The sequence below is a fragment of the Geotrypetes seraphini genome, chromosome 18 (assembly GCF_902459505.1).
Source record: "Geotrypetes seraphini chromosome 18, aGeoSer1.1, whole genome shotgun sequence".
NCBI classification, from domain to species: Eukaryota; Metazoa; Chordata; class Amphibia; order Gymnophiona; family Dermophiidae; genus Geotrypetes; species Geotrypetes seraphini.
The window spans coordinates 24,728,803-24,754,611 of record NC_047101.1 but is presented as its reverse complement, the minus strand read 5'-3'; the positions used below and the strand labels follow the sequence as shown (position 1 = coordinate 24,754,611).

The 25,809-nt window shown below is 41.4% G+C and overlaps 1 protein-coding gene across 3 annotated transcripts in view; it reads right to left on the bottom strand.

The window, feature by feature from the left end:
* Positions 1 to 25,809, bottom strand: part of FLT4 (fms related receptor tyrosine kinase 4) — a 266,815-nt gene that overhangs the window by 111,433 nt on the left and 129,573 nt on the right. For all 3 annotated transcript variants that reach the window (XM_033927003.1, XM_033927002.1, XM_033927004.1), the window contains 2 exons: positions 17,153 to 17,315; positions 1,273 to 1,412 (listed from right to left, as the gene is read on the bottom strand). In XM_033927003.1, the coding sequence (XP_033782894.1) occupies positions 1,273 to 1,412; positions 17,153 to 17,315 (303 nt within the window). The remainder of the gene's footprint in view (positions 1 to 1,272; positions 1,413 to 17,152; positions 17,316 to 25,809) is intronic.

Sequence of the window (25,809 nt, the reverse complement as noted above, 5' to 3'; positions counted from 1 at the left end):
AGGACTGGCCACCAGCGTTGGACTCCCTGCTCTCCAGATCGCGGTGTCGGCTCCTCTCATGAGCTGCACCAGCGTCGGAGAAGGCTTCCGACGCTGGCGGGGATCGAGAGGAGCCGTTGCAACACTCGCCCGGAGCAGGCCAGACCGCGGGCCGGGCAGGGAAGCGCCGACAAAAAGAGACTCCAGCCGCGAGGTAACATGCAGGGAGAAGCTGGGCCTGCCTGCGGGAAACGCGATAAGGGAAGGGGGGGCCCTTGGAGCTGGCTAGACCACGGTAGGGAAGGGGGAGGGGCCAAAAGGAACAGGCCACATCGTGGTAAGAGTAGGGAAGGGGGTGGGGGAAAATGCTGCTGCTGCTGCACAGGGAAGTGGAGGGCAAGAATGACAGACAGACAGCAGGAGGGAGGGAGAAAGAAAAGAGGAAAGACACAGGGGCAGGGAGAGGGACAGAAAGACAGAGAAAGGGGGCCAACCCCAGTACCTCTCGTACCAAATTTGTCTGTGTCTCGTCAGTCACTTATGTTATATTTATGAAATGTCCCCCTTTCTTTTAAAATTGGACCTTAATTTTAGTATTGTAAACTGACCAGATTTACCCCTCTTTTTTTCTAAGGTGTGCTAACCGATTAGCACGTGCTAACTGCTAACGTGTCCATAGACTAACATGCATGCGTTAGTGTTTAGCACATGCTAATTTGATTAGCGCACCTTAATTTAAGAGGGCCTGACCAGATACACGTTCCCTCTCCCATCCCCTACGCTGCTCAACCACATAGCCGTCCACCTACCCCTTCCCAATTCCAACCGATATTAACTCACTATTTCAGCCCCTCTTATTGTACACCGTCTTGAACTGAAAGGTATGACGGGATATATGGCCGTTTGGTGGAGGATGGGCTGGGGAGGACTTCAATGGCTGGGAGGGTGTAGATGGGCTGGAGTAGGTTTTGACAGAGATTTCGGTAGTTGGAACCCAAGCACAGTACCGGGTAGAGCTTTGGATTCTTGCCCAGAAATAGCTAAGAAGAAAAAATTTAAATTGAATCAGGTTGGGCAGACTGGATGGACCATTTGGGTCTTTATCTGCCGTCATCTACTATGTTACTATGTTACTATTACATAAATATAGAATAAACTTGGAATATTGCAGTGTAATAAAAGGGCCCCCCAAGTTTGTACCTTACCAGTCTCTCAAATAGTACTGTGATCGAAGGGGAAAGGGTAAAAAGGATACAAGGTGTTGTCTTTGGACCAGATGGAAAAATCACGTACCTGTTTTCCAGGATATTCCCATTCAAAACTGACCCCAGAATTAAATTCTGCCCACACGGTGCAGTTAAGAACAAGCTTCTCTCCCATCATCAGTTCCACGGGGTTTGTGGGAGACAGCTGGATGCTGTAAACCTTATTCCCTGCCATTAAGGAAAAATACAAACACGTCAGTTGCTTTCTGTCCAGGACTGAACTTTATGACAAGCTGTCAAGACCCTCACAACTGTTTGATTGAAGCCCTAAAGCACGGCAGGGGTAGACTCACACATACTGCATGCTTCTGCTTTACAAAATTCAGCTGACAAACGATCAAAGGAGAGCCGCTCTGTGAAGTTTACACTGATGAGACTTGCAGGAGGTTCTTGTGTCTTTTATAGAGTTTTGGGGTTTGTTTTTTTTGCTAATTTTCCCCCCCCCCCCCTTTTTTATAAAACCCTAGTGCGATTTTTAGCGCCAACCATGGCGGTAACAGCTCCGATGCTCATAGAATTCCTATGAGCATCGGAGCTCTTACTGCCGCAGCTGGCGCTAAAAACTATGTTTTTGTAAAATGAGGGGTTATTTTATTGATCATTTGGAAAATAATGGTCAATGAAATGATAATAGGCAATTGATGACAATAAAGCTGTTCGTCACATAAAAATCTGAAGTTTATTTACCACATTAAAATCATAAATGCGTAAATAATGACAAGCCCAACTTTGCCTTTTGAAGGGCTGTTAAAAGACCAAGATAAGCAGTCCAATTATATCACCTAATAGCAGTGGCGTACCAAGGGCGGGGCGGGGAGGGGGGGGGGACCGCCCTGGGCGCAAGCATGAGTGAGGTGTTCCCGGCCGTGGAGTCATGGTCCGGGAATGTCCCCTTCTCACGGCCCGGCCCCAAGGCTCTCACCCTTCTCTCCTCTCCTGTTCTCACCCTTCTCTCCTGTCCGTTCTGATGCCGCCAAGCTGAAAAAGCTGCCAGCCTCGGCAGTAATTCAGTGACGTTGCCCGCAGCTCTCCTTCCTGTTTTCCGTGTCTGCCTGGTCTTTCTCAATGACACAACTTCCTGTTTCCGCCTGGGTGGACCGCGGCAGGAAGGAGAGCAGGAAGGAAAGCAGGAAGGCGAGCCGTGGCAACGTCGCTGAATCACTGCCGAGGCCGGCAATTTTTTCAGCTTGGCGGCATCGGACTGGACAGGAGAGAAGGGTGAGTATATGCTGGGCCTGGATTAACTGGGGGTTTTTTTTAAGTACAAAGCTGGGGGGGAGTATTAAGAAGTGCTAACTGGACTGTTTTTAAAAGTACAAAGCGGGGATGAATGGGTGTATTAAGAAGTGCTAACTGGATTAACAGGGGTTTTTTTTTTAAAAAGTACAAAGCGGGGAGTTTTGTAAAAGGGGGAGGGGAGTGTCAAAAAATGATGGGCCCTGGGTGTCACTTATGCTAGGTACATCACTGCCTAATAGTACAGAGCTTTTCCCTTTGTGTAGCAGCAGCTTGTGGTGAAACTTAGGGCTCCTTTTATGAAGCCGCGTTAACGGTTTAACGTGCGTAATAGCATGCGCTAAACCGCCGGACGCGCTAGCCACTACCGCCTCCTCTTGAGCAGGCGGTAGTTTTTCGGCCAGCGCGGGGGTTAGCGCGTGATTAAAAAGTCGCGTGCGCTAAAGCCACTAACGCAGCTTCGTAAAAGGAGCCCTTATTGTTGTACTGGGGCAAGCTTTAGAGCAGTGTACCGCAAACTGTGTGCCGCGAGACGCCGGCAAGGAGGAGAGCTGCCAGCTGACTATTTACAGGACGTGCCTCTCGTGGTTAGAGGCACGGCCTGTAGGCTGTCAGGTGGAGCCAGTGACTCTCCTCCTTGCCGGCATCTCTCCCCCACCGGCGAAGGGACAGGTTCAGGGTTGCGGCTGGAGGACCTCCACGCAAGCGTGGATGTCGACGTAATGACATCACGCATGCACGTGACATCATCGCATCGATATCCGCATACTTTCGGATGCCTGCTGGCCGCGGCATCGGTTTTAGTGTGCCTCGGTGCTGAAAAGTCTGTGGGACACTGTTTTAGGGAGTTGTGTAGGGGTCAGAGATCATGCCCCTCCCAAAATATTTTCTTACAAACCTTGAAGAAGGCAAAGGCCCCCAATTCTATATATGTCGCCTACAAAATCGCCACCAGCTAGTGTGATGCTTAGTGTGATTCTATAGAATCACACTATATTGTATAGAATATAGTATATTGTATAGAATCATGCCTAGAGCCACCTATGTATCTCCAGGTGTCCCAAATTAAGGCATATCCTATTTATGCTAGGGATTTCTTGGCCTAAATACCTCACTCTGTAATTGCATACGGATCTGTCATTATGTTCTAAATGGGTTTGTTACCATAATCTAATATTTTTGGTTTTCACCTCAAACTCATATGGGCTTTGGCAGAATACAAATTGTAATATAATGGCCTAACTCAAAAACACACCTATGATTTGCCCCTAACAAGTTTCAAGTTTATTAAAAGTTTGTTGTACACGCAATATTGTACACGCAATGTTGTACACGCAATACTTCAATGCGTATGACAATATAAAATCGGGAGACAAAATAAAACAATTTGTACAATTAAACATACTATGTATGTACACAAGTAATTAGCGATAGAAAAGGGAAGAAGGGTGAACTACAATCTTTGAAGAAAGTAAGAGTACATTTAGGGAAAAAACAACATCAGGAGGGTGATGAAGAATGTTTTAAAAATATGGCTAAGCCTAAAAAAGAGGATAGGGGAGATTGTGACCTATACATAAGGTCTGGTTAAAATTAGGTATTTGAGCCTGGGATTAATGATAGATAAATGATCCTATCTATGACTCAAATGCGTCTTTGTACTTGTGCTTTTAAATTTTTCTAATGAGGTTTCTCCACGTAGATAGATTGGTAAGTTGTTCCAAAGTTGGGGTGCTATGACTGAAAAAATTGTAGATCTTCCGGTACCTATTATTTTTAGAGAAGGGATAGTCAGCAAATGCTGTTCCGTTGATCTAAGTGTCCTGGCTGGAGAATATGGTATCAAAAAACAATCCAGAAATATTGGTGCATTGGTTTCTTGGATTTTGAAGGTTATCAGTGCAATTTTATAGATTATTCGGTGCAAAATTGGTAACCAGTGTGCTTTTTGTAGAAGAGGTGTGACATGATCATATGTTTTTGAGTTAGTGATAATTTTATTGCTGTATTTTGTATGATTTGTAGCCTTCTTATTTCTTTAACTATTAGTTTTACTTTCTTATGCATTAAATATTTATAGTAGGGGTCTTTTCTTACTTAGATACCTTTGCCAATGTGTTATTAGATACCGTTCTTTAAAATATGTGTTTGTAGAACCGGCTCATTTGATTAGTTTCCTTTCTCTGAATGAAGAAACACCTGCACCTAAGTAATAATTAGCTCTCAGCAGCAGATTGAGTGATTCCGTTTGGTGAATATGTTAATTTAAATTACTCTTATCTTCAAGTCTTGGATCCAAAGTTGAGGACTGGTGTGTGATTAAGTTTAAGTTGAGTTTTCTTCTTATAAGTTTGATTTATTTTTAGGATTGAAAGAAAAATTTAAATATTATGCTTTCTTGATTACACTTTCTGTACAAGATGATATGCTTGGAATATAATGTGAAACCATGTTTAAAATATGTAGTGATTTACGGAATTATGATAAATTTATAGATACTTGAATGATAAAGAATAGTTTGGGTGGAGGAATTATTGATCTGTAAGAATCTTGTAATATTTTAAGTGATGTCTATAGTATAAATGTTTTATTTATTGTTCTTCACTTATTGAATTTTAAAATGAATTGCCATGATACTATGTGTTGCAGTGATCTAGCCTACTGTAACCAGGGTTAAAAGTTACTTGAGTGTGAAAAACAGGGTTTAAAGAAGATTTTGAAGGGTTTTTGAAGCAGAGAGGATCTGGAATGTAAGAACCGTGGTTTTTTTCCTATTGTGAGAAGTTTGGTTTGTGTATTTTTTTTTTTGTATTGGTACAATTTTGGTATTCTGTTGCTGATCTCCTGCATGGGTTTGCTGTCCTAGTGCAGAGCTCAGCATCAGCTGCTTGAATATTTGAACTGTCAGATCTGACAGCTGGGAGGGTGACTTGGATCTGTGTGCAGGTAGTTTGGTTTCTGTGCCTTGTGAGAAGGTAATTATAGCTGGTTTTATTGAATTTTGAATAGGAATTGTAGGTTTTGGTTGAAGTTGAGATTTGAGATATAGATTCTGGTATTTATCCAAGGGTGAAAACATTTCTTTCTGGCTGACGTGAAAAGTTGTTTTATCTGTGAAACCATTTGATGCTAGAAATAGTCTGTGAGAATCTTCTGGAAAGTGTTTTGAGAGATTCTCTGAGTGACAAATCTGTGGTGCTGATTTTTGGAGAAGATTTTATGAGAGGTCCTGTGTGAGATTCCTGTGTAATGTTGTGAGAGAAATATTGTTGAAGCAAGGTTGTGAACTGCTTTTGAATCCTGATTTCTGGAGAAATTTTCAGTCTCTGTGTAAAATGTCTGTGGTGCTGATTTCTGGAGAAGTTAATGAGATGTCCTGTGACAGATTTCTGTGGAATGTTGTGAGAGACTATTAGTGAAACAAAGTTTTGAAACTGCCTTGGAAATCTTTTTCTGGGAATAATTTCTGTAAAGATTTTTGGGATTTTGGGAAAAGATTTATATGCATGAAATGTTTAGAGGAAGGATGAGTTTTGTGATTATATATAGGAAATTCTGGGGAGGAAAAAAGTAAAGGGAACATCAATTATCTATTTTTTTTTTTTGCTTAGAAAGTAATTTAGGTAATTTTGGGGTTATTAGATTAAGATAGGGTTTTCCCTTACTGATTTGTTTTAATCAGAGTAGTAGGTTGGTTCCAGGAAGAGAGTCTGCTAGCAACAGCGCCAACGTGGTATCCCTACATAGAAAGGACATAAAGCCTCAAATACCCTAACCTGAAAAAAACTCCAGAAGAACTATACAGAGGGGAAGTAGAATTTCTTTGTCTAGATTTGATATACAGATTTTGAATCCTTAGTGCTTCTTTATATCTATTTTGTTTATGGTTTAATTAACATTTTTTTTTATTTCCAGGTTACATTACATTTTATTATTACATTCATTATTATATTTTTTTGTAATTCACTTCTCCTGGGGAAAGGTATCAATTTAACACTCGGTGTTCACGACTACAAAATACATTTTATTTCAAGAGGGATACCTTTTACCTCAGTCTGAGAAGGAGGGGTTTACACTAGAAATGACCAAAGAATGAATGAGAATGTTAAGAGCTTCTGGTTTTAAAACTTTGGATAAAGATCTAACCACTCCTACTTTTAACTGCTCACTGTGGACTTGGGGAGGTACATAGGGGCTGATTCTCTATAGCTCATGCTAAGTTAGGCTGCGGTGGGTGTGCTAATGCCACCTAACTACCCAATAATGAAAAACAACACGCTAATGTCGGAAATAGAAAATATTTTTAACTAGTATACTTGATTTTTTACAAAGGAAGGTAGTGCTCAGAGACATGGAGGAAAAAGGGGAACGAATTCCCCCCCCCAAACCTCTCCGCCCAATCATTGCAGTACTTTCCAATTCACAACAGATGGTATCTTTTAATGTACTGCAATGAAATAAAGTTTTTTAAAAAAAACTTATCTTTGGTTATAATTCTTTGGCCTCGGCGTGCCACCTTTCAAATCTTCATCGGGAAGCCAAATGGAAAAGATTAATAAGACAAAAAGTCTCACATACAGGGTGTCATTCTCAAGAGCTGCAAACAGTGAAGATAACTTTTTCTTTAAACCCTGTTTTGTAAAGCTCTTGAGAGTGACACCCTGTATGTGAGACTTTTTGTCTTATTAATCTTTTCCATTTGGCTTCCCGATGAAGATTTGAAAGGTGGCACGCCGAGACCAAAGAATTATAACCAAAGATAAGTTTTTTTTCAACTTTATTTCATTACAGTACACTAAAAGATACCATCTGTTGTGAATTAGAAAGTACTGCAATGATTGGGCGGTGAGGTTTTTGGGGGGAATTCGTTCCCCTTTTTCCTCCATGTCTCTGAGCACTACCTTCCTTTGTAAAAAATCAAGTATACTAGTTAAAAATATTTTCTATTTCTGACGTTAGCGTGTTGTTTTTTATTATTTTGACTTGATTATTTCATGCTTCCTCATTAGAAGGAGTGTATATATTTTACCTCCATTTGTGTTTTTGACCTAACAACCCAATGGCAGAGCACATTTCTAACAAAAAAATTAGGCGCGCTGTACTAAAGCACCCACCTCAGGTGTATGAAGGTGCATAAGCACACGTAAAGCAGGTGGAGGCGTGGTTTGCACCAGAAGTTGCCTTACATGTGCTTAGCCATCGCTATGTGCCTCGGAACGTGCGAGGTAGGCGTGTGAAATGTAGGCCTATGCAAAACTGTAGGCGCAATTCTACTATGTGCCTCTAGTGGTTGATTGACAACTGCGCACCTGTAAATGTATGCTCACCATCCGTCATCCATTTTTCCCACTCGATCCTCACAAGGCACTTAAATGCATGATTGACAGCAATATCAAGTGGCTGCAGTTTACATGTAAGTCCACCAAGTATTACAGCCACATGACCTTGTTCACTGCCTTCTGAACACTATCCATCAGATGAGCAGACATGAGTCGAAAATTAGCAAGGACTTCTTGTTAAAAAATCCAGCTCCAGGCTGCCTTTTGTAGCATTTGTCCACCCATTCCACCATAACGTCTTCATTCATCCAGCCCTTCTTGTTCACTGAGACCTCAATACCCTTGGGTAGTTTTTCCCGAGGCATTGTCACCCTCTTAAAAATCATGAATGGCTTCAGCTTTTTGCCACTTGCTGTGCAAGCTAGAAGAACCATAAAACTTGTCCTCTTGTGACCTGTGGTAGTTACTGGTATGGTCTTTTTACCAACTTTATCTACAGTGTGTGTTGACGGAATGTCCATCTGCATTGAGACCTCATCCATGTTGATGATGTCATCCGGTGCTTCAAAGTCTCAATTTCCTTGCAGACGAACTCTCTAAAACTATCAAGTTTGTCTCCCAGTCGTCTGGCAGTCTTTTGTCCCACAGTCATTCTGGCTCTGATAGATAGACCATTTCATTTCATGAAGCAAGAAACCCAATTATGACCCCCTTTGAAGGCTTCAATTGCCATTTCAGTCGTCATTCCTTGTGTCTTCATTTTGATGGCTATTGTTGAAACTATCCAATTACTCTCACGCTGCACGAGAATCCTTTCTTAAATCGCTTCTCCAAGTTTGGCCATTTTGCTTCCCTTGTACGCATGCAAAGCTTCCTCATCTTTCTGCCAATTTCTCACTTGTTTTCCATCTACTTCAAAATGGCATCCAGCTGCACGATTGCCGTTTTCTTTCGCGAAAGCAATGACCTGGAGTTTAAATTCTGCAGCATAGGACTCACGTTGCGGCATGATTTTGGTAAGTGTAAAATTTTATCAATTTAATTGTTCACGCTCAAGTATAATAATGTCACTATACAGTAGAGTTGCAAAAGCCTACAGGGGCGTGCCAAATTAGATGCTTTTACTTCAGTAACGCTGCGGCTAGTAACATGGAGTGGCTTATCTTAGAGTTTTAAAACATAAAGGAGCATTTTCTGTGGTTTATAAAATGGGGCAGCCTATAATGTGGGGCACATTATCATTGGGGACATACGGTATATGAAAAACCTTTTTAAACATTAAGCACTATTCTATAAATGGCAATGAGGAGGACATTCTAAAACTAATGCTCTACCGGTGCCTACGTTAATTGAAAAAATACCATTAGAAATGGCAAAAAAATAGCAAGGTAAAAGGCACTGAAATTGCGTCTACATAGGTGCTTTACGGTGCTTAATGCCACAACGGGCCAGAAGTAGCATTAGGCGCCATGAAGCACCTACGTAGTTTCAAATTTCATTAAAATTTGATATTCCGCTTATCAAATTTCTAAGCGGTATACAAAAGGACTAACCCCTTCTTTTACAAAGGTGCGCTAAGCTTTTTAGCGCACACTAAGGGCTCCTTTTATGAAGCCGCATTAGCGGTTTTAGCGCATGCAGCTTTTTAGCGTGCGCTGAACCCACGCTACGGGGCTAGAACTAACGCCCGCTCCACGCTGGCATTAGCGTCTAGCGCAGCCGGCAGTTTAGCGCGCGCTATTATGCGCGTTAAACCGCTAACGCGTCGTCGTAAAAGGAGCCCTAAATATTAGCACATGCTAAACATGCGCTAAACGCTTACGCATGCATGATATCCTAGGGACGTGCTAGCGGTTTAGCGCACATGTTGATTTAGCGCATGCTAAATCCGCGCTAAAACGCTTAGAGCGTGCCTTTGTAAAAGAGGGCCTAACTGTTACAAAAGGGAAGGGGGGGGAACTACATGTCAAAATAGGATAGAGAGCCATATAAGGGTAGTATAATAGGAGGGGGACCCACCTGTAGATTAAGGGCTGGGGATGGTTTGTTAGATTAATTGTTTTTAAATTTTGTCTGAAGCATTCTAGTCTTATTTCTTCTCGTAACTCTAAAGGCATTAAATATTCCAGACTGTGGGAAGATAGTTGATTGAGTCATGCTGAAAAGACGCCAACGAAGGGATGGATAGAACATAAGAACATAAGCAGTGCCTCTGCCGGGTCAGACCACAGGTCCATCCTGCCCAGCAGTCCGCTCCCGCGGCGGCCCAAACAGGTCACGACCTGTCTGTATCACCAGAGGAGGCTCCCTTGCCACCTTGGTTTCTCATTTAAGTCCTGTCTTCCTATCGAAGTCCTAACCCTCCGGTCTTGCACATGCACGACCTGGTTTGGTTTCTATACTCATTACTTGATTAGCTTTCTATACTTGTGTTACATCCCAGCTCCTCCCTCAGTATCCCACGATCCCTTTATCCTTCAGGAATCCGTCCAATCCCTGTTTGAATCCCTGTACCGTACTCTGCCTGATCACTTCCTCCGGTAGCGCATTCCAAGTGTCCACGACCCTTTGGGTGAAAAAAAACTTCCTTGCGTTTGTTTTGAACCTATCTCCCTTCAGTTTCTCCGAATGCCCCCTCGTACCTGTGTTGGGTGTTTGATCTAAGGGTCATAGAAGGGGCATATGGGATTAAAAGTCTATCCAGAAACTCAGGGAGATTTGTATTGCGTGTTTTGAATGTTAAGAGCAGGATTTTATATGTGATTCTATGGGAATACTGGAAGCCAGTGGGCTGTTATTTAAAAGTGGAGTGACATGATCACATTTTTTTTGGCGTTTTCTACAAGCTTTATTGCGGAGTTTTGGGTATAATTTGTAAGCACCTAAGCTCTTTTTGGACGATTCCTTTATATAAAGTGTAATGCGTTTCTTTGACTTTCCATCAGTAAAGGGATGTGTTTATAAACGATTCTTTGGTAAAATGCTATCATATCAGGCGGCTTTATGGAAAAAAACAAGTTGGTGTTTCCATATCATTTTCTACCTCTTTTTTAGTTTTCAGAAAAACATTGAAAACTTTCTCCCTCTTTTACAAAGGTGCGCTATGCTTTTTAGCGCACGCTAAATATTATCACGCGCTAAACGCTAAAGCGTGCATATTATCCTATTGATTTAGCCTGCACTAAATCCGCGCTAAAACGCTTAGCGCGCCTTTGTAAAAGAGGGCCTTTATCTCTTTGGGAACTATCTTGGTTAACTCGCTATGATCATACTATGTTATTAGTATCTTTTTTTTTTTTTGACTTGCAAACCGCGCAGAACCGCCAGGCAGTTGCGGTATATAAGAATCTATGTTATGTTAAGCAGGAGATGACGAGAGAATGGACCAGAATGCTTAACGATGGAGGCTTCAAGAACTTTTGAAAGGCGCAATTCACAGCATAGTCAGGCACTGAAAATGTAGGCCCGGGAAACCCTGGCCCTACATTTCCGGCACCTATCTGCCCCGGAGGCATGATTCTGTTCACAGTGATGTGGCGCGATTGACATTCAATCGGCAGACACTTTTTAGGCAGCCGCCGATATCGGCACCGTATACAGAATCCAGGCTTCTTCTTTTAAAATCAATATTCTTCGTCATCAGATTCAGTCCTCAGGTTTACATTCCTTCCTATTTAGATTCCTGGTGCCTTACTTTCTGGCAAGATCCCTGCAATCTGCCGCCCAAGGCCTCATGGATGTCCCATCCTTTCACAAGGTTTTCTTGGATACTATTAGAAACTCTTGTTTCAAAATGGCTGACCCAAATCTTTCGAATTCACTTCCTCCTTATCTGAGGCTTGAAGGCTCATTTACTAGGTTATAGTCTCAGTTTAAATCTTATTATTTTCCTTGGCATGCACCTCCAGCCGTGGAACTTAAACTAATCTGGATTCCTCAGCTTCCACTTTGTTCATCACCACATCTCTGGAGACAGCCATTTTGTTACCTATTTTCTTAACCATCCAATTGTTCCCCTCTGTTTTAAATTGTGCTTTCTCCTGCTCCCACTTTCCTATGTCATATTGATGTTTATCTCCCTTGATTTTGTTTTTTTTAGCCTATGTAAACCACTTAGATTTCTTTTTTGACAATGTTACGGCATATCAAATAAACCAAACCTGAACCCAGAGTGTCTGTTATAGAATAACACTTAGTGCAGATTTTTTTTTCCAGCTCGTAAAATTGGACACCATTTATAGAATTTAACCCTAAATGGTCTGTTACGAGACAAGCTAGGAAGATAATTTTGGATGGCACTTTCTATTCTAGATCTAATAATTAGTTAACCTTCTAGAACAGGGGTAGGAAGTTCCGGTCCTCGAGAACCACAGGCAGGTCAGGTTTTCAGGATATCCACAATGAATATGTATGAGATGGATTTGCATGCAAGGCCTCCTTGAGATGCAAATCTATCTCATGCATATTTATTGTGGATACCATGAAAACCTGACTTGCCTGTGGCTCTCGAGGACCGGAATTGCCTACCCCTGTTCTTATTAATAAATATTTTTTATTCTTTTTTTAAATTCTTACATCAAGTGAAATACATGTAATACATTCAATTATGAAAAAACACTTGAAATTATTATTAAATGTTCTTACAATGTGAATTAAATAAACCCTTTATCAGAATTTTATATCATATTAATATTACAATAGTTTTCCCTCCCTACCCCTTCTATATGTTCTATACATATGTTATTATATCTGATCAGTAGAATAATTTGTCAATGGTCCCCATATTTTATTAAATTTTTTAATATAACCTTGTTGTAATGCCAATACTTTTTCCATTTTATATATATGACAAATTGAATTCCACCAAAAAGTGTAATTCAATTTAGTGTAATCCTTCCAGTTCTGAGTAATTTGCTGTATGGCGACCCCTGTTAAAATTAATAAAAGTTTATTATTATTAGCTGAAATCGGACTTTGTGTTCTCATTGCTGTTCCAAATAATATTGTATCATATGATAGTCCAACATGATTTTCTAATAAATTATTAATTTGGGGCCAAATTAATTTCCAAAAGGAATTAATGCAGGGACAAAAGAATAGTAAATGGTCCAATGTCCCCACTTCTATCCTACAATGCCAGCATCTATTAGATCTATTACTATCTAATTTTTGTAATCTCGTAGGGGTCCATAAAACTCTATGTAATAAAAACAACCATGTTTGACTCATAGATGCTGATCTTGTAGTATGTATTCTCCAGGACCAAAATTTTTGCCATTGAGATGGAAAAATTATCTGTCCTATCTCAATACTCCAAATATCCCTAAGTCCTGATCTCTTTTTTTTGTTTAAAAATTCGTTTATTTTCTTATACCATTTTGCGGCTTGGTGTCCTAGAAAATCCGCTTGAAAACAAAGGATTGGTAAACTATATTGAGTGTTAAGATTCTTCCATTCAGGGAACCCTTCCTGAATGGCCTGCTTCAATTGCATCCATTTAAAATATTGTGTTTTTTCTAATCCAAATTTTTGTTGCAATTGTGAAAAACTAAGCAGTGATCCATTTACTATTACATCTTTTAAAGTACGTATACCTGCTTTTATCCATTGTTTCCATACTATTTTAAATCCACCAATTTTGATCCTGGAGTTTACCCAAATAGATTGATTTAAAGATTTAGCCAATGGATCTGTTGATAAATTGCTTATAAATCTTAATGTTTTCCATGTATCTATTAGAATTCTATGATCTTTATATCTCCTAGGTATTGTTATACTAATGAAATGTTCTGGATGTAAAGGGAACATGAGGCGCCATTCTAAATATAACCAGTCGGGTACATTTTCCATGAGATCTGGGAGGATCCAATACATTCCCTGTCTTAAAATATAGGCTTGATGGTACCTATAGAAATTTGGAAAATTTACCCCTCCTTCCTTAATTGTTTTTTGTAATGATGCTAAAGCGATTCTTGGTCTTTTCCCAAACCAAACAAATTTTGTTAGTATACTGTTTAATTTTTTATAAAATGACCCCTGAAAAAATATTGGAATCATACTCATTTGATAACAAACCACAGGTAAAATCATCATTTTAATTGTTTGGATTCTTCCCCACCAAGAAAGATGTAAAGGATTCCATTGCTCGCACATTTCTGTTATTTTCTTTAATAAAAGTTTTTCATTCTCTTTAACTGTGTCATCAATTGTATTTTTTATAAGAATACCTAAATATTTTAGTCCTTCCTCTTTCCATTTAAATGAATATGAATCAAATAATCCTTTGGTGCAATGGATATTAATTGGAAGAACTTCAGATTTTTCCCAATTGATTTTATATCCAGAAAACTTTTCTAGAACAGTCAGACATTTTGGTTATGCTTTACTTATTTATATTCTGCCTTTTCCAAGGCGGAGCAGAAAATAACATATCCAAGATAGTCATAAAACAAAAAAAGTACAAATAAAAACCTCCATAAACATTCAAATACAAAAATGCAAAAAAAAAGAAATAAAATGGCAAACAAACCATTCCTGCATGTTTACATAAGGGTCCCTCAGTTGATGTGCTTAATGTGCAAATATAGGACAAAAAGAACAAAATCCAACGAGTCTGCAGTAAAAAAACAAACGGTGAAATCAAGACAAAAAAAAGCCTGCTGAACACTATACAAGATGCAGGCAATATTTATTACAATAAACTATTTGTTGTGCACGGATAGACCACCTAAGGTAGATAAATGGGCCCAACATGGTCCGTGTTTCGATCAAAACACCTTCATATAATGGTGGCAGAGAATATATACGCAACCATTTTGCCTGGTCTAGGAGCTGTGGAATTCGGTGAGGCTTGTGACTGCTGGAAAAGCCTGACCGAATACAGCAGCTCCTAGACCAGGCAAAATGGTTGCGTATATATTCTCTGCCACCATTACATGGACCCCTGATGAAGACGTGTTGATCCCGGAGGACTGGAAGATAGCCAACGTTATGCCCATCTTTAAAAAGGGATCAAGAGGTGACCTGGGAAACTACAGACCGGTGAGTCTGACCTCAGTTCCGGGAAAAATGGTGGAAGCACTGATAAAAGAAAACATCGATGAACATTTTGAAAGAAACGAACTTCTGATAACCAGCCAACATGGTTTCTGCAAGGGGAGATCGTGCCTAACGAACTTATTGCACTTCTTCGAAGTAATTAACAAATGGATGGACAAAGGAGACCCCATAGACATCATATATCTAGATTTCCAAAAAGCCTTTGACAAGGTGCCCCATGAACGCCTACTCCGGAAACTGAAGAACCATGGGGTGGAAGGAGACGTACATAGATGGATCAGAAACTGGTTGGCGGGTAGGAAACAGAGGGTAGGAGTGAAGGGCCACTACTCAGACTGGAGGAGGGTCACGAGTGATGTCTCGCAGGGCTTGGTGCTCGGGCCGCTACTATTTAATATATTTATAAATGATCTAGAAACAGGGACAAAGTGTGAGATAATAAAATTTGCGGACGACACCAAACTATTTAGTGGAGCTCGGACTAAAGAGGACTGCAAAGAATTGCAAAGGGTCTTGAACAAACTAGGGGAATGGGCGACGAGATGGCAGATGAAGTTCAACGTTGAGAAATGTAAAGTATTACGTGTGGGAAGCAGAAATCCGAGGTACAACTATACGATGGGAGGGATGTTAGTGAAAGAGAGTACCCAAGAAAGGAACTTGGGGGCAATGGTGGACATGACAATGAAGCCGACGGCACAGTGTGCAGCAGCTGCTAAGAAGACAAACAGAATGCTAGGCATAATCAAGAAGGGTATTTCAACCAGAACGAAAGAAGTTATCCTGCCATTGTATCGGGCGATGGTGCGTCCGCATCTGGAGTACTGCATCCAATATTGGTTGCCGTACCTTAAGAAGGACATGGCGTTACTCGAGAGGGTTCAGAGGAGAGCGACGCGTCTGATAAAGAGGATGGAAAACCTTCCATACACTGAGAGATTGGAGAAACTGGGTCTCTTTTCCCTGGAGAAGAGGAGATTTAGAGGGGATATGATAGAGACTTACAAGATCATGAAGGGCTTAGGGAGAGTAGAGAGGGACAGATTCTTCAAACTTTCAAATAATAAAAGAACAAGAGGGCATTCGGAAAAGTTGAAAGGGGACAGATTCAAAATGAATGCTAGGAAGTTCTTCTTTACCCAATGTGTGGTGGACACCTGGAATGTGCTTCCAGAGGGCGTAATAGGGCAGAGTACGGTACTGGGGTTCAAGAAAGGATTGGACAATTTCCTGCTGGAAAAGGGGATAGAGGGGTATAGATAGAGGATTACTGCCCAGGTCCTGGACCTGTTGGGCTGCCGCGTGAGCGGACTGCTGGGCACAATGGACCTCAGGTCTGACCCAGAAGAGGCATTCCTTATGTTCTTATGAAACACGGACCGTGTTGGGTCCATTTATCTACCTTAGGTGGTCTATCTGTGCACAACAAATAGTTTATTGTAATACAATAGTTTATTGTAATGAGCGGAGAGTGTGGCGCAGTGGTTAAAGCTACAGCCTCGGCACCCTGAGGTTGTGGGTTCAAACCCATACTGCTCCTTGTGACCCTGGGCAAGTCACTTAACCCCCCCATTGCCCCAGGTACATTAGCTAGATTGTGAGCCCGCCAGGACAGATAGGGAAAAATGCTTGAGGACCTGAATAAATTCATGTAAACCGTTCTGAGCTCACTTGAGAGAACAGTATAGAAAATGGAATAAATAAACATTGCCGGCATCTTGTACAGTGCTCTGCAGGCTTTTCTTGTCTTAGTGTGCAAACACAGGCATCGACTGCTATATCAATTAAAAGGTGCCCCAAATGCCAGTCTAAACAGCTGGCTTTTCTGCCCTCTCATAAAGAATGAGGTGTCAGCGAGTGTTCCCCAGTGGTAGGTATTTCCATTCTAATAGTCTCGCAATGGAGAATGTACATCTCTCAGCTTTTGCAAAATGGATGTACCTTAAGGAAGGGGATGATAAGATGACATAATCCCCCCTGACTACAAAAATCTCCTGGGTGAATAAAATCTGCAACTCATCTGCCACTGAGGTGTGATGTAACTGCTCAAAGGATAGACAACAGCATTTTAAATTTGATTCCCAAAGCAACAGGAAGCCGATACAGTTTACCAAGATAAATGTTAATGTGTTTAAATAGGGAAAGGCCAAAAAGAGGGTGAGCAGAAGAGTTTTGGACAATTTGCAATGATTTGATACAATTAACAGACAGACCTATGAAGACAGGATATCGTTTTACCTAAAGCCTCACAGCTTCCATTAACACCCCTGAAAAGCATCCCCTGCTTCCTTTCCTCTCCCCAAAGACTTTCCATACCCAATACACTCTTCTTACCAGTAACATGAGTGACGAAGTAGTTGGACTCAAAGACCTTCCTGTCAATGATTGTTTTGCAATAAAGAATGAAAGAATCTTGGATCATGTCGGTGGGAACCAGCATTCCCTTCTTATCGTCCCAGGTTACACTTTTCCCATCTGGAGATATCAGTGAGGTTTGCTGAACAAGTGGAAGAGATTAATTAAAAGCTGGATGCTGACATATGCGATAACATTTCATATGTATCAGGAAATGTGCTAGAGGCAGTGTCTCATGAAAAGTTACACTGGATTTCTTTTTTTTTTTGTAATTCTTTATTCATTTTTATAACTTACATCAAGTGCATCAAAAGGTATCAACCATTTTAACTTAAATATATCACTTGAAATTCTACAATTCTTCATATTAAATAGAATTATCCCTTTCCCTCCCATCCTTTCAACATCTCATAACGCTTATACCATATAATAAAATCCCCCCCTCCCACACATTCTTACATTTGTACAAATCAGGGAAAATAATACTTATTCATTGCAAAAATTTGTTAATGGCCCCCACACCTCTTGAAAGTTATTAAAATTTCCTTTCTGAATAGCTAATGTACACAGAATTTCTTCATGCAGTGTGCTGGTATAACACTAGGAGGCTCTTTTACTAAAGCTTGGTAAGTAAGTGACGAATAAGATTGCTTTACTGTATGTGAAGGTTATTTGCAATTTGTGCAGATGCAGTCATGCCGGCATTGTAGGAGTGATTCTCTAAACCAGTGGTTCCCAACCCTGTCCTGGAGGAACACCAGGCCAATTGGGTTTTCAGGCTAGCCCTAATGAATATGCATGAAGCAAATTTGCATGCCTATCACTTCCATCATATGCAAATCTCGCTCATGCATATTCATTAGGGCTAGCCTGAAAACCCGATTGGCCTGGTGTTCCTCCAGGACAGGGTTGGGAATCACTGCTCTAAACGGTAGGCGCCTTGTCCAAAGAGCCTATCTAAAAGTGGACCTGGTCGGGGGTGGATCATGGGTGTCTTTTGGTGTGAGGCGGCTGTTTTTTGACTTAGGTGCCATTCTAAGCCTAATTTAGGCACACACACTTAGGCCAAGAAAACCCTAGCCTAAATACAGTGCGCCTAAAAGTTAGGACACCTAGAAATGCCTAGGGCTGCTTCGGTGGTGCTAAATGTGATTCTATAGAGTATGCCTAATTTTTATAGAATTGCATTTAGCGCAGTGCTAGTCGGCACTGAGTTTTTTTAGGTGACTTATATAGAATCAGGCCCTTAGGCCCTGAGTCTCTAAATGGTGCCTAAAATTTAGGCACCGAGTGGTGTGGCACTTAAGCAAGATTCCATAAAAACTAGGTGCACTTTACAGAATTGTGCTTAGTGGCACCTACACTGGGTTTAGGCATTGATAGGCATTCTACCCTTAGGTGCACCCTATTTATGTCAGGGTTTTCTTGGCCTAGATGTGTGTGCCTAAGTACAAAACAGGCGCCTACATGTCGCTGGGACTCGAACACAATTCGATGGCACCTAACAACAACAAAACATAAAAGACATCATGAATTAGGGTTACCAGATGTCTGGCTTTCCCCCAGACATGTATTCCTTTTGAGGACATGTCCGGGGGTCTGGACGGCTTTTCCCCAAAACCCGTCACTTTGTCCAGGTTTTGAAAAGCTTCCCGACAAAATCGCGTCAGGATGCTGTCTGGGAGCGGGGCTGGGGGCGGAACAGGGCGTGGCAGAAGTGGAACTGGGCGGGCCTGGGGTGTGTGGCCATGGGCCCGGATTTTCCCGAAGGAAACTCTGGTAACCATATCATGAATGCATCTTTCAATATCTAGGTGCTAAAATCTGGAACGATCGTCCAACAGTAATTAGAACAATACCTACCTACTGCATGTTTCATAAATTACTGAAAACCCATCTCTTTGAACAATGGGCTTCACTCAAACCATGATGTTTAGCAATATTATTTATAGTTTTCAGTATTTTTGTTCTTAATCACCCTTTGCAAATTTTTACAATCTTTTGTACACTGCTTTTAATCCAGTAGGAGATATGGCGGTATAGAAGACACTATTAGCATTAGCATTCTCTAAATGATGCCTAGCAGTCGATTGACAACCGTGTGGAGCAGCGCTTACAAGTTAGGAGCCACGAGTTGCCATTAATAGAATCAGGCCCTTTGTGCTCCCATGTTAACCCCAGCAGACGGCGCTTGTGCTAATGGCTCCATTAATGCACAACTCACAAATATGGTGATGGGACAATTGCGCTCCAGACACCAGCGTGCCGACAATCGAGCGCTGACAGTTCGGTGCAAGACACAAGTGCGCCGCGGGAAAACTTAGTTTTTAAAGAGCTCTGACGGGGTGTGTGAGGGAGAACCCCCCCCCCCACTTTACTGCATAGTGTTCGCTCTGCCATTGGAGGGGTGCAACCCCCTACATTATAGAGAAAACGGAACTTTCCCCCCCAAAATCAGAAAAAGTTCTGTTTTTTCCATAACGGAGGGTTCCAACCCCCCGAACCCTCCCCCAACAGCAGCGCGAACACTATGCAGTAAAGTGGTGGGGGGGAGGAGGTTCCCCACTCACACCTTGCTTCGGAGCTCTTTAAAACTAAGATTTCCCGTGGCGCACTGGTGTCTTGCGCTGAATTGTCTGCCCTCCATTGTCGGCGCGCTGGTGTCTCGCGCGCGACTGACTAGGAACCAAAAATATCTTTTTAAAAAAATCTAAAAGGTGCTGTGCAAAACTTGGGCTAAGAAGGTGGCAAAATCCCACATTAAAATGTGTAAACCTAGATTTCAGAGCACTTTAATAATAATAATAATAACTTTATTCTTGTATACCGCAATACCATGGAAGTTCAATGCGGTTAACAATAGAAGAGACTGTACATATACAGCGATGTTACATGTTATAGCGGTGGTACGTTTACAGTGATGTTGAATGTGAGGCAATGAAAAGGCAGGGCAGTTAGATAAAACAGAGATTGAGAAAGAGAGGCCAAAGTGGCTTGGGAGGGGGGCGTAGTCAGAGGGAATGGAGGGATGTCGAGGTCAGGAGGGTGCAGGGAAGGAGGGAAGGCAGCGTTAGCGGAATTTGTCGAAGAGGTAGGTTTTTAGTGACTTCCTGAACAGGTGGTAGGGCGGGGAGTTGGAGATGAGGGCGGTAAGGCAATTGTTCCATTTGCCCGCTTGGAATGCTAGGGTTCTATCAATGAATCTCTTGTAGAGGCAGCCTTTTAGGGAGGGAAAGGTGAATAGGTGGGCGTTTCGTGTGCGAGAGGGGCCTGCTATTTCAAGGTGCTCAGACAAGTAGATTGGGGAAGATCCTGTAAGAGTTTTGAAACAGAGGCAGGCGAACTTAAAGATGATCCTTGCCTCAACTGGAAGCCAATGGAGTTTGGTGTAGTAGGGGCTAACATGGTCGTATTTTTTGAGATCATAGATGAGGCGGACGGCCACATTTTGGACTGTTCTAAGACGTTTGATGGTATTTTTATAGGATCCCAGGTAAATAATGTTGCAGTAGTCTAATATGCTTAATACCAGAGATTGAACGAGTAGACGGAAGGCTTGGTGGTCGAAGTAGCGTTTGATGGTGCGCAGTTTCCAGAGGGTACAGAAACATTTTTTCACCTGGGCACTGGTATGGTCATCGAAGGTTAGGGTGCGGTCCAGGATGACTCCAAGGATTTTTATGGTGGGTAAGATAGGGTAATCTAGCCCATTCAATCTGAGGGAAGTGTTTGTTAATTTGTGGTTGGGACTCGCTAGGAAGATTTTGGTTTTTTCAGAGTTCAATTTTAATTTGAGTTTTGAGGTCCACAGTTCTAACAAGGGTTCCTAAGTTTGCACATGAGATAATTGAAGGTTTAAGTGAGTTGCCCAAGATCACAAAGAGCAGCATTGGGAATTGAACCTGACTTGCCTGGATAACTGCTGGTGCTTTAGCCATTAGGCTCCTCCTTCACTTCAATAGCATGCAAATGCCCTTGCACAAATTTGCACTTGTTCCGTAAAAGGTGTGCGTGTACTGTGTGAATGTTCTCTTGTATTTTATATAATATGCACATGCATCGCAACTTTGCCTTTGCTCTGTCCAGACTGCGCCCTCAGGAATGCCTACACACAGATCACGTAAAAGTAGGCGCACCCTTTCTGCGTGCACGTGGTTTATGTGCATATCCGGTTGCACAGTTTTATAAAGCCCTTTCCTGCATGTAAATCAGGCTTTATTTGAAGAAAAAGCTTCATAAAATTACCCCTGCTTTATCCCCCCCTCCCCCGTCTGTAAATGGTGCATGCATTTCTGAACGTTTTGTGTACTATAGGGTCAGCGTACCTTAAGAAGGACATGGCGATACTAGAGAAGGTTCAGAGAAGAACGACGAAAACGATAAAAGGTATGGAAAACCTTCCATACGCAGACAGGTTAGAAAGGCTGGGGCTTTTCTCCCTGGAGAAGCGGAGACTCAGAGGAGACATAATAGAGACTCAAGATCCTGAAAGGCATAGAGAAGGTAGAGAGGGACAGATTCTTCAGCCTATTGGGCTGAACAAGGGGGGCACTCGGAGAAATTGAAAGGGGACAGGTTTAGAACCAATGGTAGGAAATTCTTTTTCACTCAGAAGGTGGTGGGCAACTGGAATGCGCTTCCGGAGGTTGTGATAGGACAGAGTACACTACGGGGTTTTAAAGAAGGACTGGATAAATTCCTGAAGGATGCGGGGATTGAGGGATACAGATAGAGGTAGAGATAGGATTATGAAAGGGTATAGATAGAGGGATAAAGGGGATTAAAGGGTTTTAGACAAAGGATCACCTTACAGGTCATGAACCTGATGGGTCGCCGCGGGAGCAGACTGCTGGGCGCGATGGACCTCTGGTCTGACCCAGCGGAGGCAACTTCTTATATTCTTAGTAGAATGGGCCTGTGTCTTTTTTTATTTATTTATTTATTTTTTACAACTTTGATGTTGTTTATGTTCTACAGTCTAAAAACTGCAAGGAACCTAAAGTGGGGTATGTGATTTCTAGGGTTTATTACTTTTTTACTGATAAAAGGTTCTCATTTTTTAAAGGCATAATTAGCCCATGCCTCGTGCTGAAATTTTGCCGTTTATGCAGCTGATATCCCTCAGCCTTCGTAAGTCACTTACCCACTTTTGATGCCTTTTCGCTCAGCGGATCATAAATGTATTGGATACTTGAGTTAGGATAACTGTTAAAATGTTAAATATGCCAATTGGCCCATCCTATCTACCCAGTTATTCCTGTCTGTGCTGTTAGAATATACACACACAAACAATGAGCATGATTAAGGGTGCTGAGATGCTTTATTGTTCAACCTAAAAACTCAACATGAATGTGTTTCGGCCCTAAGGCCTGCATCAGGAGTCAATAACAAAGAATGCAAAACTAAGCAAACATGTAATCTGTAAATATGTAATATGTAAGAAAATAAAACAAATAAATTACAAAAACATCTAAAATAATCACATTTTTTGTGGAAAAAAATCAAGAAAAGCGAGACAATTAAAATCATGCAATAATATCTAAAAAAATCTTTGTCCTTGATTTGTTTCTCTTTAAATGACATGGGGGTAATTGATTTTTTTTTTAAGGTACCATTGCAAGCTATATTGTTTTGATCAGCTAATTACAAAACAGTAGGGCTACCAATCCAAGAAAGAATACTATTTAAATTCTACTGTATGTTATTTAAAACCTTAAACGGAGACAGCCCAACCTACTTGAACAACCATCTCATCCAAACCACCTCAATCAGACATAGAAAAACACCCCCCCCTCGATCAAAGAAGTAAAATGGAAAAAACTACACGATGGCCTCCTGGCCACTCAAGCAGCTAAACTAGATAACCAAATCTCCAATCTACTGATAACGACACCAGACTACAAGACGTTCAGAAAAGAAATAAAAACTATACTCTTCAAGAAATTCCTGAAACAGCCCTAACTTCAAACTTACCATCCTTTCCCCCTCCCTCTTCCCGCCACACAGAAACTACTTAACCTAGAAAGGACAAATGTTCTCCCATTGTAACCCAACGTTTTTCATCTCTTTTGTAATCCGCCTTGAACCGCAAGGTAATGCCGGAATAGAAATCTCTAATGTAATGTAATGCATGTTTGTAAACCATTTTAGGATGTGTTCTTGTGATCTGTGTATTTTCAAGAGAACACTTTATTAGTTTGCAATTCACATTTGCATTTTTTGTAGGCCCTCTTTTGCTAAGCCACAATAAAGGTTTGGACCGCAGCCTGGGCGCCAAATGCTGCAACGCTCAAAGGAATTCTATGAGCGTTGGAGTAGCATTAGAGCATTTACCCCCTCTTCTACGAAACCACGCTAGCAGTTTTTAGCACGGGGAGCTGCGCTGAATGGCTCACGCTGCTCCTGACGCTTACAGGAACTCAATGAGCGTTGGGAGCTGCGCGGGCCATTCAGCGCGGCTCTCTGCGCTAAAAACTACTAGTGCGGTTTCATAGAAGAGGGGGTTAGTGCTCCGGGCCAAGGTAAAAAACCTCTATTACGACTTAGTAAAAGGAGGGGGAGTGGCATAGTTTTTAATTATTACATTCACTGTATTTATTATTTTTTTCATGGGTTCTAACTATGCTTGTGCTCTGCCTTGGAATAACCAATCTCTTGTTATGGATTTTAGTAGATTTTATTTTTTTTTTTACACATTTTTATTTATAGATTTTCAACAGATATAAATACAAAACAATAACAATAGCTGCATTAAAAAAAAGAGCCCAAGAGCTTGTCTCGATGGGCAACTATAACAATGGGCTGGATGGCCCAAGTAGTCGCCCATGTTGAGACGGTTTATTAGGGTATAGGGGAGGTAGTTGGGTCGGAGGTGGAAGGAGGGGCGTGTTTTCCCGCCGGGAGGCCGGGAAAGGATTGGCTGGCAAAGGAAGCCGGGAATGATGGGAAGGGGTTTATCGGACATCCCTCCGAGGGACAGTGCGCATCCCGGTCCCTTGGAGGTAATTTTCCCGCCCACCCTTCCCTTGGAGTTAGGGTTCACTCAGGTGATTTGGGAGTTTGGATTGTCGCAGCGGCGGTAACCCGAGCTACAAGGTTTTGGCTCATCGGAAGATGAGCGGGTATTTGGCAGTCAGCTCAGTTGAGTGGTGATGCCGCGGGTCAGGTGACCATGTAAAAGGGGGGCATGGCGGTCCATGCCTAACCCCCTAGGCTCATCAGGGGATGAGCGGTTAAGGGGAAGTGAGCTCAAGTGAGCAAATATGTCTTGAGGCCCATGGCACAGAATAGGGGCATGGAGATCCATGCCAACCCCTAGGCTCTTGCTGAGATGGCAGGGTCAGGGGAATACAAGTGTGAGTTTTGTAATTGCAATGTCTTGTAGCTCGGGGTGAAGCAATTGTTCATTGCTTCTTGGTTTTCCCAATAAACAAAGCTGCAGCCTGACTATTACCATCAATAAAGTGTCTGTGTTTTATTTATCATTGTTATTATTGCTGAGGATATAAGGGAGTAAGTGGGGCACAATGAGGGGTGTTGTAATTCGGGAGGTTGGGGGTGGTCTGTCGGGCTATGAGGGGGCGACAACTTGGCCATTCCAGATCCATATGTTATAACAAGAACGTAAACATTTACATGGCAGTAATGGGAGCATTAACTCCCATTGTGTACAAAAAGTATCTAGAATTTTCCAATTTCTAATAAAGGATGGTAAATGATTTTGTTTTAATGCTGTAATCGCTTCATATTTCCTGTATGCACATAAAGTATTCCACCTTTGGTGATATGATACATGTTGATTATTTTTGCAATGAAGAAGAATAATTGTGTAAAGCTGGAGTTACCATAAGGTCAAATAATCTGGTGCTAGAGAAAGTAATATCAACTTTAGGACTGGATAATCGCAGTATAATAATGTCATATGACAGAGGAAGAGATATGGAGAATACCTTTGAAATAGTGCTCCATATTTGAGACCAATATTGTAACAGATTCTCACAGTGAAATATCCTATGAGACACGGTACCAGCAAACATCAGTGGTTGTACATGGAAGTTTAGCTAGCTTTGCATTTGTATTATATTATATGTTTTGGAAAGATATCATTTTAAGCATGATTTTAATGGCCACGTGGTTGTTGATTTTGTCACAAAAATTACTTTGAGCTGTTTTTGTAATTAACTATTTGTTTTACTTTCTTATGCATTAAATATTTATAGTAGGGGTCTTTTCTTACTTAGATACCTTTGCCAATGTGTTATTAGATACCGTTCTTTAAAATATGTGTTTGTAGAACCGGCTCATTTGATTAGTTTCCTTTCTCTGAATGAAGAAACACCTGCACCTAAGTAATAATTAGCTCTCTTTCAGCAGCAGATTGAGTGATTCCGTTTGGTGAATATGTTAATTTAAATTACTCTTATCTTCAAGTCTTGGATCCAAAGTTGAGGACTGGTGTGTGATTAAGTTTAAGTTGAGTTTTCTTCTTATAAGTTTGATTTATTTTCAGGATTGAAAGAAAAATTTAAATATTATGCTTTCTTGATTACACTTTCTGTACAAGATGATATGCTTGGAATATAATGTGAAACCATGTTTAAAATATGTAGTGATTTACGGAATTATGATAAATTTAT